A 17,122-nucleotide genomic window follows, 5' to 3' on the forward strand; every position below is an offset into this window, starting at 1 on the left:
TATATCTACCTCTGTAGGAGTCACTTTGCATATATTTAACCTTTTCTTCTGCAAAGTAGGCACAGATACATATTCCCAAATCTACATGATAAAAGTGAGGTTCCAAAAGGTTAAGGGCATGCATCTAGAAGTGAGGCAGAATGTACATCTATCTAAAACCTAAGCATAATATGTTGATTTCTGCATGAGCTGGAATTCTGATGTGATGGGTCCTAGCTAGTATATGAACACAAAATACTGCCATGTTTTAAACTACAGTCTTATGTTCATCTAGGAAACAGCCCTGCCCAAGGATCTGGGCTCAAATTCAAGATCAGCTGATTCAACACAGCATCCCTGTAGAAAAAGCTGGCAGAGTAAAAGCTTCAATTCCTTCCCATGGGTAAGAAAATTTTGTACAAAATACAAAATAAATGGCTTTAAGAGAGCACAGCTTGGGCACAAGTCACCATCCTGGATCTCTTGGCCATGAGGAGCCACAGGAGATTTGGAAAATGAGTGGAACATCATGCTTTGGGAGAAGTGGGCCCAGTTGACTCTCACCACAGTAAATCTCCAACAAGCATGTGGAATTTGGGCCCCAGAACTCATTGCCCCCATTCTTTTACCTCCTACAGCAGCCCACCAAAACTGGCTTCAAAGATCCTCTGCTTATGCTGCAGGGACTGTGAAGAGCCCCAAGTCATCGATGACTCCAAGGTTCCCAGTTAAACCCAAGAGAACCAGCCATTGAGCCACAGTAAGTATCAGACAAGAGCATCATCCCTGGCCTCTCTAGGCCTCAGTTTGCTGTTCTCCTCCTGCTGCTGAGATACCCTTAGATTTCCTGTCTTTCGAGTGACAATTGCAACCTAAACTGAGATAGAGGTCAGGTGGCTAAGTACCCAAGCCAGTTTACAAGAAAGCTTAACATCTTACTGCCTAAAATGTTGTCCATAGTCCTGTGATATCAGCATCACCAAGGAGCAATTAGAATGCATTTTCAGAACCTGTTCCAGACCTCCTGAACCAGAGCTTGAAGTTTAACCTGATCTCCAAGTAAGTCTGAAAGTGCCTTATAGTTTGAGAAATACCAGGCTAAAGACGATAAAGATAGTGGTTAAGATTGCTGCCTTTGGATTAGTAAATGTTAGTTTGAATCTCAGCTGTCCTACAGAAATTGAGCGAGTCATTTAACCTCCATGAGCTTCGACTACCCTTACCTGTAAAATGGGAATGTTCATAATATATTGGTATTTTTCAGGATCATTGTAAAATGAGGAAATATGCACAAGCACCTAGCACAAGACCTGGCACAAAATAGGTACTTAAGAAATGGAAACTAGGGCCAGGGATTTAGCTCAGTGGTTCCGTCCCCTGTCTTGCAACCGCAAGGTCCCAAGTTCGATCCCCAGAACCAAATAAAAAGAAATAGGAACTAAATGGGAATTGGTCAGGTTAGGATAGGTTTTGCTGTTAAAACAAGTAAGCCCTTGCCAAATGCAAAGCACTGTCTAGGCACTAGGGACCTGGCTGTGATCAGGTGAATCCTCTAATGTTTCATAGTTTACATGTTACTAGTAAAATGATATTTAACCTCCACAGTCACTGTCAGAAGTGGGCTTTATTATGCAAAATGAAAGTATCACTTTGCAAATATGAGATAAGATGCAGAAGAAGGTGAAACAATTTGTTCAAGATAAACCACTAGATGTGATAGAGCTATTTACCCTACTATGGAATATGGCTCAGCCTTTTGACAAAAAATCATTTGTTATACTTCTAGAAGTACACAAAGATAAAGCCTTATAAACAACAATAGTAAAATTGGAAGTCTAAACATCCACTAATAGAATGTTGTTTGAATAAGACATAAAATAGAATATTATACAATCATTGAATTATCCACAAAGTAAAATATTGTGTAATCATTACTTTTAAAATTTAGTGGCATAATAAAAGTTCATAACATATATGAAAAAATGAAATCTATATATAATACATAGGATGTGATAGAGTATTTAAAATATTCATAGAAAAAGACAAGCAGATTATCTGGAAGGAGAGTGCTTGGGGTATTTTACCTGCTTCACACTACTTAATATTTCTTAACTTTTCTACAATTTGAATGCATTATATTTACAAAAAGATAAAAAGTTAATTTTTTTTTTGTACCAGAGATTGAACTCGGGACCTTGCGCTTGCGAGGCAGGCAGTAGAAACACTAAGCTAAATCCCCAGCCCAAAAAGTTAATGTTTTAATGACTATATATTTTGAATACAGTGCCCATTCACAGGGGGATACACTCAAATACAGGAAGTAGATTCAGATACTCCCCTGCCCCACCACATCCACCACCCACCTGTGGGCGCTGCTTCAGAGCTGCTAAACACTTTCTCTTCCATGATATCCTCTAAGCCTCCCTGTGTTCCATAAGGAGAATTCCTCCTTATGGAATTCTCATTGCCAGGTTTGCAGCTTCAGAAGGAAGAGCTCCACAGACCAAATTCCAAGCACACTAGCACAAGATGCCTAATGCATCCAGCAAAGAGTACTTCCTCCAGCAGCAGTGAGCTTGACCAGTGAGTCACTGAGTCCTAATACTTACCTCCAGGAAAGGGACCTTGTCACCATGGATATCTGAGCTAAGCTAAATAGGATGTGGAGAGAGTGGTCACTACCATCAGAAATCTGTGGCCACATTCTAGATCACACTGGAAGAATCCAAGGGTCTCAGATCTCACTCCATGATCTTTCAAGCCAGGACTCCCATAAGGAGGAGGAAGAGGTCGGAGAGGAAAGGACATCATGCATCCAAATGTGTCTCTAAGTCCTGTGGCATTGCATGTATGTGCATTTTGTGTGGCTGCTTCATGCCTATTTGGGTTGACAAACACTGAGTTCCAGGAAGGCAGGACCCACATTTGTTTTGCTCCCTGTTGTCCAGCCAGATGCATGCCAAGTGGACAATGCCAGAAAATGCTTGTGGACTGAGTACACTTCGGTCATGGGTGATATGTCTCTGGGTCAGGGAAAGTCAGATATCCAACCTAGGATAATGACAATAATCAGAAAGAAGAAATGCAGCCACATTGCTGGGCACCAACACCATGCCCAGTGACAATGGGTCAGTGACAACTAAGAATCACCCAGCCTTGTCATTTTAGTACTGTCCTATCAGCCAAATCCTCCTTGCAAAGAAAATCTCACTCAAGGTCAAATTTCTATAAAAGATTACAGAAGACCTGTTCTACCTGAAAGGAAGGTGAGAGGTGGGAAACCTACTAGCTTATGCACCCGCCTCTCTAACCTCCCCACTCCCTCAAGGAGAAGCCGACAGAGGGGAAGGACTTTCCACAGCTCCCCAGGAAATGACGTTTGTGTCCAAGCTAGGATGGGTCCAAGCCTATTCTCCATGCCACTGCTTTGCAAGACTCTGCTGTCACTGACTCTACCAATGTAATACAATGCCAGATCCACAGCAAGAAACTCCTATACAGCAGCTGCCTGGGCTCCTCAGGGACTCAGGAATCTGAAGAATGATCAGAGAGGGATGGGACCAATCAAGTCAGTCCATCCAAGCCCCTTCCAAAATCTTCACACACATGATTTCCCCCTTTCTTCCTTCAGTTCTGGATGCAGAAGCTTCCCCCGGAGGATTTTATAAGAGGAACTTAAACCACTTAAACCGCTGCTCCCAGGAGCGCTGGCCCTTCCAGCCCTGCTCATGCAGTGACCCTGAGCATTCTAGTCAGTGGCGCCTGCACAGGTCTCTGGCTGCACAGCTGCGGAAGGTCTCCACAAGCAAGAGGGCAGCGGGCAGGAGTCATGAAGACTGATTCAGAAACTGTCCACTGGAGGAGAAGACGTCAGAGCCATTCCTGTGTCCGCTGGCCCTCAGCTCCTGACACAGCCAGGGCTGGAGCAGCTGCCTCCAATTAAAGTCCTTGGTCACACCAGAGGCTATGTCCCTCATCTTTTCCCCTCCCCCTTACCAGGGAGTGTCTCATACAAATGAGGTCTTATCATTTTAAAATATTTTGCCACATCTAACTAACCCAAACAAAATGTTAAAACTTTTGAATAACCTTTTTAAAAATTTTTATTAGTCGAAGTTTGCAGTACATACTGATTACATTCATCATGGGGCATTGGTACACGTGTATAACACATTTTAATTCTTTTTGCATCCCCTTCCTCTCCTCCCTTCCCACGCTCCCATTTCTCGGTCTCCTCCCCATTTGCAAACCTTTTGAAATAATTTCAAACTTACAGAAAAGTTGCAAGACCGTTCGGCAGCTCTGAACTGCTAAGACTTTTTACCTTTACCCAGAATCACAATTTACATTCTCTAGATCAGCTTTATCATTTTCTCATCTCTCCCTATCTTTTTTATTCCTAACTCACTGGAAAGAGTCATCATGTCCTTTTGTCCCTAAATATTTCAAAACAAGAATGTCCATACAGCTATCAAAAACAGTAATTCCAACACTGACACAATACTATTCAATTTTCAGCAATTATCCCAAAAATGTCTCATGGCAACTTTTGCCCAGTCCAGGATCTAATACAAGATCATGAATTGTGTGTAGTTGTCATAGTCCCTTAATCTAGAAGTATTCTTTGTGTTTCTCAGGTTTCGTATTTCTGAAGAGAAAAGGCATAGTTGTTTATAAAACAGCCCTCGGTTTGGGTTTATCTGAGGTTTCCTTCTGATCAGATTCCAGTTTTCCATTTGGACCTGGAAAACCATAGAAGCCATCCTGGTCCTCTTTGGAGTGTGTTACATAGAGAAGTAGAGTGAACTGGCCAGGTCCTACTGTGGGTGACAGTGGAGATCAGCTGGTCCCCTGCCAGGCCACTCCACTTCTCTATTTTGTTAATTTTTTTTTAATTTATCAGTTAGAAACACTTATATAGTCTAATAATTTGTTTTTAATCTTACACATTCTTTTGATTAGTTTGTTGTTCTTTGGTGGGAGTGGAATTGGGACTCTATTTCATTCTTTAATTTTCTTGATACAAGTGTTTATAGACTAGGAGACAGAATAATGCCCTTCACCCAAAAATGTCTTCATCCTATTCCCCAGACCCTGTGAACATGTGACTTTACACTGCAAAGGGGGATGAAGGCAACAGATATGATCAAGGTTGCTAATCAGTGACTCTGGTTGTTAGGGTTTAAATATGAAGTGTCCCCCAAAAACTCAGCATGGAAGGTGCTAACTGCATCAATGGACTCATCCATGGATGAGACTATAGCTAAATGCACTGCTATGAGGTAGAGGGTGGTTGGAGGAAGTAGGTCACTGGGAGTGTAACCTGGAAGGTATGTTCTTGTCCCCAGCCCCTTCCTCTCTCTGGCTCTTTCTGTTTCTCCGCTTCCTGAGCACCATGGATAGAGCAGCTTTCCTCCACTGTGTCCTTCTGCCATGATGTTTCTTTCTGCCTTAGAGGTGGCCAACCGAAGGACTGAAAACTCTGAAACTCTGAGCCAAAATAAACCTTTCCTCCCTTAAGTTGTATATTTCAGGTATTTATTTCATCCCAACAACAAAAAGCTAACAGAGAGATAATCCCCCACTTGTCTGGGTGGGCTCAATCCAATCACATGGAAACGTCTGTGCAGCTCTCAGAAGTCTCAGGCAGATTTCTTCCGTGGTAGCACAGAGACCAGAACAGAAGGAAGATGGCAGCAGCCACTGGTAATACACCAATATCCCTTTCCTGGAGGAGATGGAGCTACATGGCACAACCTACTTGGAAAATAACTTGGTAGTATCAATCTTGAGCCTTTAAAATGCCTCAGCCACTTTCTATGTCACCTTGTCACCTTATCCAAAATACCTAATATACTCTGTGCCTGTTTCTTCAGCTGTAAAATAAGTATAGTAATGGTATCTACCTGTGGCATAGCAAAGTATTGGCCCCAAATCTTCTCTGCCATATCTTCTTGGGTGAAGCGTATATTCATTCCTCTGGGCTCCATCATGCATTGCTTGGCCAATAGAAACTTAACACATGAGACTCCAGCAGACATGATTTTCCTGGTGAGGCTCCCTCTCTTGCCTCTGGCACCCTCCTGAGAAGAACATGGCCTAGCTGCCCTGATAATCCAAGAAGGATGAGAGACACATGAAGTAAAACCACCCCAGCCAACCTGACAGACATGGGGGACAGAGGGAAGGGCCACTGAGGAGAAGGTCATGAGAGATCCCACCTCCTTCTGACATTTATGGTCCAGTCCAGGCTCCTCTGTCCCCAACATTCCCTGGTTCCCAGCTCTGTGACATCACACACAGCCTCCCATCTACTCTGCCAGCTGCCAGATGAATGAGCTTCAAAAGCCAGACCCACGAGCCAGAGCAGGGACAGCTTTCTGTTCTAAAAGGGACAGTGTCCCCACTGCTCCTGGATGCCTGTTCACTTCATCACCCCTCATGACCCCACTCTTTCTCTCTCTCTCCCCCTGGACCTGTGCTGAATGACCCCAGAGGGTTTCCCAGCCCAGAAACCCTCCTGCCTGACCTCACTGACCTTGCTTGTTCTATCACCAGGCTGTGGTGTCGCTGGGGACCTGAAGCTCACAGCCCACTGGGAACAACCCAAGGGCCTTTTCTTTGGCTCCTGCTCCCATCTAGAGGAGGACACTGGTAGTGCAAGACACTCCCCATGCCATATGTGACTCCCCTGTCACCATGCTCTGACTTACTAAACACTTATTGTGTCCAAGAAACCATGCTAAGCACTTTTCACCTTATGTCACCCAATCCTCACAACATTCTGGGTTGGTTTTACCAACCTCCTTGAACAGATAGATAAACTGAGCTTCAAAGAGATAAAGTTGCTCCAAACTACACAACAAGGTGCTGCAGGAAATAGGAAAACAAGTCTAAGTAAAAAGAGTGTGCTTTCTAAAACTTGGAAACAGCTCAATTGCCCGTCAACTGGAGACTGGATAAAGAAGATGTGGCTTTTTTATAAAATGGAGTACTACTCAGCCATAAAGAATGAGAAACTAGAGACATTTATAGCTAAACAGATCCACATTGAGGCGATACTCTTAAGTGAAATAAATAGGACACACATGTGTAAATACCTAATAGTTTCTCTAGTGTGAGAAACTGAAAGTGTAAATAAGGACTAAAAGGTAAAATAGATAATGTGAAATAGGAAGGAAAGGTCTAAAGGAGTAAGGGAAGTGGGAGGGGCAGGGGAAAAGAAAGAAGGGAAAAGAAAAAAAAACATGAGAAAAGGAAAAATGGAAATAATGTCTTTGTAAATAGGGAGGGATGGAGAGGGTGAAGGGAGGGCAGGGGAAGGGGGAAAAATAAGACCCAAGATACTCATGTAAAGGTACAAGATCCCAGTGATGAATGTAACTGTATTTATACCTAAAATGTACCAATAAGCTTAATTTTTTTTAAAAAAGTGTGCTTTGGACTGTGGCACCCCTCTGCCAAGTTTCAGATGGACCCTGGTCATTGAAAGCCCCTAATGTCAATTGTCAGAGGACAAGATGGTCTGAACATATTGCTTAGGAACAGCCTGTAGGCTGAGGCCTGGGCAGCACAAGTTCTGGGCTCAGACAAAACCACGCTAATGGGGCTGTGGGTGTGGCTCAATAGGAGACCACTTGCCCGGCATGCACAAGGTCCTGATTCCATCCTAAGCCCCACCCCACAGAAGAAAATGAAAATCCCAGCTATTCCTCCTGGCTGAGACACCTTGGCAAGTCACCATTCTGAGACCAAATTCTTCCAACAGAAAAAATAGGACACACCCTGCATGGTACAGTGGAGATGAGAGAAATGATCTCATAAATGTCAAACGACCAACCTAAGATGCCCAATGAATGCCATGTTCTGGCCCTTTCTCCCCCCACTACTAAGACTGAAGTCATGGGGACAAGGAAGAAGGCATGAATGAGGACATTTCAGTTTCTAGGGGCAGAAAGTGAATACCTGGTCATGGAAGGGAGACCAGGGAAAGAATTGGGCACTGTTCTCCCCAACAGTCAGAGAAGGCTCAGGCATTTATTCAACCAACATGGAGAGAAGCTCGCTCTGTGCACAGCCCTATGTGCACATCCTATCTCCTTGAGAGCAGTAATCTGTCACTTTTCTTCACTGCAGGATCCTCAGCCCTGAACACAGTGCTTGGTACCAGTACATCCTCAATAAATACATCTGTACCCAGATGTCCATGGAAGACGTGTTCCAAGACCACCCTTCAATACCCAAATCCATGGATGCTCAAATCCCTTCCATAAACTGAGGTACTATTTGCCCACAAACCTATGCACATCCTCTTCTAAACTTTAAATCATTTTAAGTGACTTGTAGTATCTACTACAATGTAAATGCTACATAAATATTTGTTCTGCTGTATTATCTAGGGAATAATAACAAGAAGACCTGTATATATTCAGTGCAGATGTATTTTTTCATATTTTCAATCCACAATGGTTACGTCCTTGGCGCAGAACCCAAGGGTGTTGACTATACTGAACAAATTTTCAAATATCACAGATTTTTTTTCATAGGCAAAACATTTGCTGAGTACGGGCTATGACAGACAGACACTGTGCTGAGACATGCGGCAAAGGCAGATGCAGAGAAGCCAAGGGGCAGTGGGACCCCAAGAGAGAACTCTAACTCATCCCGGGATAAGAGAGAGCTTCCTTAGGAGAGGACACCCAAGCTCAATGGAGTGTGATGGAGGAGGAGGCAGGAAAGAGAACAGGGGAAGAGGAAGCAGCGTGTGCAAAGGCCACTGCTAGCACAGGATGAAGAGCAGTGAGTGAGTGGCTGTGAAGGAGGCTGGTGAGGACCACAGGGCCAGAGCCTGAAGCAAGTTCAAGCAGTAGAACAGGAGAGTCGCTGAGGGCTTGTGGCAGAGCAGTGGCTTGGGATTTGACTGGGAGCTGCAAGTGAGCCAGAGGGACCAGAGGAGAAGTTGTGGTCAAGACACAGCGGCGGGGGGGGGGGGGGGGGGGGATGGAGGGGAGGGCAGTGGGGACAGAGTTGGCAGACAATGAGGCCAACATCAGTGGGGTAGAATCAAGAGCTGGGTGAATGACTGAATATGGGAGGGGGAACAGGGAGGGAGAGGGAGCAGGAGAAAGGGCTCCCCAGACACGAAGGTAATAGTGAAAGCTGTCCCCAAACAGGGACCGTAGGAAGAGGAGAAGCAGGTTTGGGTAGAAGAGTCCCATCAGCAGGGCCCTGAGCAACCTGATTGGTCATGCACAAAGCCATCAGTCAGTCTGGCAGATGGATAAGGCAGGCAGCATCCTACCATGTGTGACACTCCTGGAACAAAATGGTTCCCCTCACTCCTTGCTGCTCCCTGGGGAGCACTTGCTTGTACTCAGGACCAAAATGGGATAAGCACGTGTTCATTCACCCATGTCACAACGTCTACAAAACATCCATCCTGTGCCCTGTGCTGGGAACCCAGCAGTGGACAAAGGAGACCCCTGACTTCTTGGGCTATTGGTGGAAGGACAGGGCACACACAAATGAAACATCCAGGATATGTTAGGGTGCAACAAGAGCTGTGGGAAAGGGGAACAGAGAGTGCTGTGGCAGAAGAGGGGACTTAATGGGGTGAACAGGCCAGAGAAGGACCCACTACACAAGGTGGCCCTTAAGCACAGGCTAGAAGGGGTGCAGGAATGAGCCTGGTGGAATCTAAGGAATGAGCAGAAGGGGAAGCCAAGGGACAGTGCCTGGTATAGCTGGAAGGGAGGGAAGGGGCAGCCAGAAGGAGACAACAAGAGGAGCAGGCGAAGGTAATGGTTACATTAGGGACTTTTTCAGGGGAGGCCCTGAAAGGACTGGGTCTTGTTCTGCATGAGCAGGGAGGCTGCTGGGAGGTTCTGGGCAAGGTGACATAATCTGACTCCTATGCTTAAGGAGACCAGGTGGAAGAAGCAGAGGACCAGCTGTGACCACTGCAGTAATCCACATATGAGATGATGGTGCTGAGGAGGAGGCTGAAGAGGTGGGAAACCACTGCCCAGGGATGAGCCCGGGATGGTCCCAGTGTGCTGTGACTGGCATAGTGATAAAGAAGTGCTACACAATAAGACAGGCCTTTGCCTTGCCTCCATTTTTTTTTCCCACAGAATGTTTTGTTTTGGAAATGTAAGTTTGGGCTGCTGGGCTCCTGACCAATGTATCAAAACGGTTTGTAACTGTTTGAACTGTGTGACCTTTCAGGAATGTTCTGTTAAGCTCTGCCCCCTCTCAGGAATGTTCTGTAACTCCACCCCCTCCCCCCGTTCAGTGAGCATGCTCACATGGCATGTGTTTCAGGAATGTTCTATAACTCCACCCCCCACCCACATACACACTGAGGATGCTCACCTACCCTGTAGATCCCTATGTAAGGAGGCTCTCATTTCTAGTAGAGTGCTCAGAGTCCTCTGAGCCTACTGGGGGCTTGCTGGCATAATAAAGGTTTTTCTTCACCTCTTCAACTGACCATCGGATTCTTGAGTCTTCAAATTATGAGAGCTGCATTCCAAAGCCACCACACTGAGCTGTAAAGCTCAGCTGTGCCTTCTGAGCTATGGCACTTGCTTCAACATTGAGCTGTAACACTCAGGCGTGCCTCTGAGCTGTGGCACTTAGCTGTGACACTGAGCTATAACACTTGGCTATAACACTGAGCTGCTGTGCTCTGCCACAACAATAGGACCACGAGAGCAGGGCTCCAGTCACAGAGAAAGGACAGCAAGAGCAGGAGAATGCCAGGCCCTGGAAGACAGAAAGGGGATTGGGGACAAAATGGACTTACAACCTTGGGTCATCAGAGCTAGAAGGGTCCTTGAAGAGATATGAGCCCAACCACCTTTGCTGGAAACGAGGACCCTAAGTCCAGAGACAGACAGGGGCCAGCTCAAAGCCACCCAGAAAGGCAGTGAGGGCCAGGAAGTGAACCAGCAGAGCAGGGTTTTATAATTGTGTTGCAGGGAACTGGCCCCAGCTGGAATAAACAGGTACAGGGACGAGGATGGAGAGACTTGAGCAGGTGGTGCCTTTGAGCACCTGCACCACAGAGAGGTTCACAGAGAGACCCTTGTTTCTCTGAGGTGGTGATACTCTTCCCCAGTTAGGATAACATGGGGCAGCTCTGAGAGATGACCACTCAGGTGCACACCCATGCATCACTACACGTGCTAGTGTTTCATGGCCATAGGACCTGACAACGAAGGGATGGACGTTTCCAGCCACAGCTGTATGTGCATCTAGGAATCAGTGCTGACCCAATGACTGTGCCAGACCCCAAGACCTGCTGATTCAAGAAGGTGCCCCTGCACATGAGGGCTGGTGGAGGCGAGGCACTGAGTCCTTTCCACTGGTGGGACTGTGGACAGTAGAGGAAGGACTGGTCCTCAGAGAGGAAGGTGCAGGCAGGGGAGGCTAGACCTGCTGGCCACGGGGAGCTACAGGAGGTGAGGGGCCCAGTGTGACTCACTGCTTAAACAACAATGGGCTTCTGGGGTTGGGGCTACACAGCCAGACTCCCAGTGCCCTTTCCTCTTCCCAAAGCCACCACAACATGGCATCCAGGATCTTCTGTTGCTGCTGCAAGGCCAGTGAGGGGGCTTCCAACACTGTGGGCTCCCACAGCCCAAGAATGTTCCAACAGCATCATCCATGGTCCTCCGGTGGGTGCCAGATGTGAGCCAGGACAGCTGGCAAGAATACCTGAGTTACTTCTCGGGGTTTTGGTCTCCCCAGGCACCTCCAGTGGGACACTTGTGACTTCTTTCAGCATTCTGGGGGTGTGGAAGGGCCATGGATACCTAAACCTATGAGAAGACAGCCTAAAGACTATATTCATTATTAGATATTAGGTATTGGTGTTCCCCTACATGGCAGTTTAAATTCTTCCTCTGCCACTTAGCTAGTGCAAGTCACTGAGCCTCCCTGTTTCTCTGCAAAACAGAAACAATAATACATAACCTGTTGTACAGGCTGTTGGGAGGATGAAGTGAGGTAAACTATGTAAGTGCCTAGAGCATGACCCTGCTTGAGGAAGGCACTCAACAAACGGAAATGATATATGTAAGTGTACCAGGCAGGATCAGCCAGGTTATGCTTCGGTAACAAGTAAATGCTCAAATCTCAATTGTTTCACCCAGTTTGGGGTCATTCTTACCTCCAACAAGCAGAATTTGAATTGGTGTTTGGGGTTTTGGGGGGTTTTGTTTAGGGGGCACTGAGGACTGAATCCAGGGCTTCGCATGTGTTAGGCATACATTCTACCACTGAGCTACGTACCAAGCACTCTTTAAAAAAAAAACTTTACTTTGAGACAAGGTCTTGCTGAGTTGTCTGAGCTGGCCTTGAACTTGAGATCCTCCTGCCTTAGCCTCCTGCATAGCAGGGATTATAGGTGCGCCCCACTACATCTGGCCCAGCAAAATGTTTTTAAAACCATGAATGATTATTAGAATCCCCCAGTGGGGTAAAACTAAGACTTCATTCGTGTATCTCTCAAAGCCTTTACTCAAGGAACATTTTTTCCTTCATTCTTTCAGATCTGAAGGCAGGCTCTTACCAAGATAGTTTGCAAAAGAAACACACACACTGCTCCCAAAACAACCGGATGACAGTCAAGACATGCAACCTTGGGTGACCCTGAGCATTCTAGTCAGTGGCGCCCCCATGAGGCTCTGGCTGCACAGCTGCAGAGGATCTCCATGAGGAGGAAGGCAGTGGGCAGGAGTCATAAAGACTGATTCAGAAACTTCAGGCAGGAAGAGAAGATGTCGGAGTCAACCCTGTGCCATCTGCTGGAGTCCCACCATCTGACACAGCCAGGGCAGGAAGAGCTGTCTCCAATTAAAGTCCTTGGTCGCATCAGATGACATTTCTTCTTCCTTCCCCCTTTCCCAGCCACTTCTGACATTCCCATGAACGTGGACCAGTTTGGCATCTCTTGTATGAAAATGTTGTTTTATCATTTAGGAACATTTCAATCACTCCCAATCGACCCCGGAGGTCCTGCAGTGGGCCAAGCAGCTGTAGATGGATGCTACCGTGACCATCTAGAGTCAGGGAGCACAATGCCGTCCCCATGTGGATTCTGCTCCATCTGGCGCTGAGGGCCATAGAGACTGGTGGGGCTGGCTGCACAAATCTCTGTGATTGGCAGTCCTAGAAACATCCAGGCCTACGGCATTGGTTGTGCTGCAGCACAGGGTATACAAACACAAGTTCTACACAGGAGACCTTAAGGGGCTTCCACAGTAGCCAGACAGGTGCAGAAGCCCAGCCCTTTGATATAGTAGGACAACTACTCTGGAAGCAAAAGAACTTGGAGATTCAGGAAAGGCTTCCTGGAGGAGATGGTACGTTGTAGGGAACAGGGGAAGGGGACGTTACCAGAACCTCTATAGTGAGTCCTGGTCTCCTGTGAGCCACGGAAGCACACGGCAAATTACAGGAAAGGTAGAAAAATGACACTGAGAAGAAGCTGAGCTTTGGGTCTGATCAGGGCTGCTCTGGGCAGCAAAGACAAAAGCCCCCAGCTTACCACACCTTTTATTCAGTACATCAGGAGAAACAAAGGTAACAAATGGCTTGCAGAGAGTTCAGTACATCTTCATAAACAAGATGGTAAAGGTCCAAGAATAATGAGGAACTGAGTGGACATTTTGTTCCTCCCAGGATCTTTTTAGTTTTTAGGATGTTTTTTGTCCTGGAGAATCACAGCATCACCGGATCATTGAGGTCTCAGTTGTGACCGGAGGCCAAAATGTAATTATGTCCCGGAATTCCATAGCTGGGTTATAGGAAGGAGAACTAGGCTAACCAAATGATTTTCCCCTAAAATTATGTAGCATTGCTCCCAACAGTACGTACATTTTCTGAAGGCTGAAAGACAACTAGAAAAGCCAGAAGGCTTTTCTACTCGAGGAGGGAACACAGTCAGCAAAGTTGGAAAATAGATCCAGCCCAGGGGAGGTGTGAGGGGAGTGAACTTCAAAGTCTGGGAAAACTCAGTGGGAACCTGGGCCAGGGTGTGGAGAAAGGAGAGAGGTAGAGCATCAGTGAGAGCCTCACATCCAGGAATATCCTGACGCCAAGGGGGAGTCACGGGGAGTTTTAAACAGCAATGTGATGCAGCCAGATTTCCGATTTTTTAACTATGTACAGCGTCATAGTCCAGTCCTTTTGCCATAACAAAATAGCCTAACCGGATGACAAATCCACCACAGAAATGCCTGCATTGCACTTCTATAGGCTGGAAAGTCCAATACCAAAGCACCAGCTTCCCATTGTAGGGATGAATTCTAGTCCACAGTACTGTGGTACAAATCTCATGTTCCAGGACAGGCAGAGGGAATGTAATGTGTTATTTTCCAACTCACCTTGTTTATTATGGTCAGAATGTTTGTGTCTCCTTAAATTCATGCTGCAATCCTAACTCCTAAGATCATAGAATAGGAACTGGAACCTCTGAGAGATGATTAAGTGATGAGAGCAGAGCCCCTGTGATTAGGATTGGTGCCCTTATAAAAGAGATTCCTTGCTTCTTCCACCTGGTGAAGACACAGTGAGAAGGTGGCATCGGTGGGGAGGAAAGCCCTTCAAATGTGAATGGATTTGAATGCAATAATGGAAGAGCAACTTATAGAGTCTGGTGCACTGCTTACTCTGTTAGGTGCTCTTTTAAGAACTTCTAAAATATAAACCCAACCAGCACAATAACCCAACAAGGTTAGTACTCATATTATCATCACAGATTAGGAAACTGAGACTCATAGAGCTCAGGTAAATCTCCCAAGGCTTATACTAATTTACACCAATAGCAAATGACAGGCAGACTCAGATCTGAACTCTAGAATCCTGACAACTTCAGCACCACACTCTTTAACTATTCGGTGACGCTGCTGCCCCTCAACAAAGGCAGAAGACATTCAGCTATTGCTCTTGACTCAAAAATGACTGTTCATTATCTGCTCTTCAAACATTGAGCTGGGTGCCGGGCATGGTGGCACATGCCTGTTATCCTAGCACTTGGGAGGCTGAGGCAGGAGGATCATTCATTTGAGGCCAGCTTGAACTAAACAGCAAGACACTGTTTTAAAAAAAGGAGCTAAGCACTTTATTTTTTCCCCAGTAGCTGATGCAATGTCAACTTTGCCAGCAGGGGTGCTGGAGAAACTAGAGGAGGGGCTTTCCTTGCTGGTGTCCTGGTGCACTTAGCAGGCTTCTGCAGCTCACATGGCTTCCCCAACTTCCAGTTCCTGCAATGTAGGCAACTATTCTAGCACAAGGATCCTGCTGCAAAAGAGGATCTGTAGACCTTACCAATTGGGACTTTCTTCCCCACAAATGGAGCACGCCCTGCTGCCCTCCATGACAGCTTTCCCTGGCATCCTGGAGAGCACCTTCTAGAGCATTCTGCCAGCACAGCATCTCACACCCTTCTCTGCCATGTCCTCTTCAAGGTCTGGGTCTCAGCAGGGGACGAAGAAAAGGATCTTCCTTGCGCACCCTGTCTCAGCCTTAGGGATGGCAGCTTCTTGTACCAGTTATTCCTGTGCTTGCTAGAGTTGTCTTTACTTACCATTCCTTCATCACTCCAGTCCCCTGCTACAGTTGACAGTTGCTTAGATTACACTTCTCATATTCTAGCTGCTGTGTGGTTTCTGTCTTCTGATGGATTCCAACCAACACAGAAATAAGGCAGGAGGCTGCCCCAGCATCTGCACACAGTGATTCTGCCTACACTAGGGTGGGTGACGGCAGCATGCAAGGTGGAAAAGAGGGCCTGAGTTGCAATACGTTTCTCAGGTAAAGCTGGGCAACTCTAACTCAGAACCCTGGGACCAGGGTGACGACGCATAGCAGATCATTTCATGTTGGGCTAAGCCAAGCTGCAAGAGCCTACGAGACATCTACATGGATGGGGACAGTAAGGAAGAGGACACAAATATGTAGCAGGAAGAGGTAAAAGAACTCTGACTGGAAGGAAACAAAGGGATGGACTGCATGTATGTATGTGCAGTTATCAGCTTAGCAAGTTGTGCATCCTTTCCCAATGAGGGGAGATAAGTCCACTTTCCTGGCCCTTACTCCACAGGCTCCCCATTCCCTGCTACTTCCCATACTGGATCCCCTAGACCCATCTTCTGACCACATCCTTATGCTGTGCATTCTTCACCATCTCTTATACAGAGGCCCCACTTTCCTTCCCCAGCAAACCCCACATTCCTTATGTCTTGGAACTGCTGTGTGCAACAGATATAGTAGGTACTTTGCATATAAAAGGAAAGTGGTGTGATAATTTAGAAACCCTTTCACTGAAGGGATGCAAAAAGGCTCCATCCTGTGACTTTTTCAAAGGACTCTGAGCCTCAGCATGACATCTTTCTTTGAAGGATTTTCAAATAATAATGATAAAAACATTCATGGAAGCCACAAGCTGGATTTATCTGATTATGGCAAACCAGCTTTAAGGGACCAATCCTCTTGATGACAGGTATTGGGGTTTGTTTGATTTTTTTCTTAAATCTATTTGAATACATCATAGAGCTACCAAGGCAGGGAGTACCAGGGGGGCCACCATCCTGGAGGTAAAGGAGGTACCAAGAGCGGAGATAAGGACTTCAGACCCGCCCTCATGCCCACCAAGGCTTAAGCAGGGTCTAGGGAGCAGGAAAGCAGAGGAGGGCTGTAGCAGTCTCAATGGGGTAACAAAAGCTAGAGGTTTAGGGATCACCATGCGGGTGGAGTCCTGGTTAAAAAGTAATTGTTAAAAATGGGTTTTTAGCTAAAATGCCAAAAGAGTAAGGACTAACCAGAAATAAAGCAGCTCTCTCAAAAACTGAAGTCCAGATGGAGCTTATCTCAACCCCACTTTTCCCAGAGGTAAAAGTAAATCCTCTCTGGGAAAACCAGGCACCAAAGTCCCCAAGGCCCCCCAACTCTCCCAAGGTGGATCCGGGGGGCAACAGTGTAGAAGAAAGTAAACACCAGGTGTCGGAGCTTCGCGAGATGATTAAAGAGCAGGGTAAAGAAACCTGGTGAGTTCAAAGAGGTCAAGACCCCGAAGATGACGGAGCCGTCATACAAACTGACCAATGTGGATATGGGAGAATCAAAGGAAACATTG

General features: G+C 46.3%; 2 protein-coding genes and 1 long non-coding RNA gene across 8 annotated transcripts in view; 1 reads left to right on the forward strand and 2 right to left on the reverse strand.

The window, feature by feature from the left end:
* The first annotated feature begins 564 nt into the window (after positions 1 to 564).
* Tex48 (testis expressed 48) lies at positions 565 to 3,892 on the forward strand. The gene is given in 3 exon segments (XM_087182896.1): positions 565 to 739; positions 2,451 to 2,563; positions 3,613 to 3,892. Coding segments are annotated over 3 exon segments (495 nt in total). The 3' UTR covers positions 3,820 to 3,892.
* Positions 3,893 to 5,500: 1,608 nt separating this feature from the next.
* On the reverse strand, positions 5,501 to 8,954 carry LOC110350196 (uncharacterized). The gene is made up of 2 exons (XR_002396628.2): positions 5,886 to 8,954; positions 5,501 to 5,736 (listed from the first exon to the last, which is right to left on the reverse strand). It is a non-coding gene; the product is annotated as an uncharacterized LOC110350196 (long non-coding RNA).
* Positions 8,955 to 8,988: 34 nt separating this feature from the next.
* Tmem268 (transmembrane protein 268) overlaps positions 8,989 to 17,122 on the reverse strand; it is a 44,695-nt gene continuing 36,561 nt past the window's right edge. For 3 of the 6 annotated variants that reach the window (XM_087183312.1, XM_087183314.1, XM_087183315.1), the window contains exon 11: positions 8,995 to 15,251. In XM_087183312.1, coding sequence (XP_087039438.1) covers positions 15,169 to 15,251 — 83 coding nt within the window. In that variant the 3' untranslated portion in view covers positions 8,995 to 15,168. Of the gene's footprint in view, positions 15,252 to 17,122 lie in introns of all 6 variants that reach the window. The other 3 variants (XM_087183317.1, XM_087183316.1, XM_087183313.1) reach the window with 3 other exon arrangements.

This window comes from Heterocephalus glaber, unplaced genomic scaffold, assembly GCF_053883595.1.
Source record: "Heterocephalus glaber isolate CG9 unplaced genomic scaffold, H.glaber_assembly_v1.0 deba00001479, whole genome shotgun sequence".
In the NCBI taxonomy this organism is placed as follows: domain Eukaryota; kingdom Metazoa; phylum Chordata; class Mammalia; order Rodentia; family Bathyergidae; genus Heterocephalus; species Heterocephalus glaber.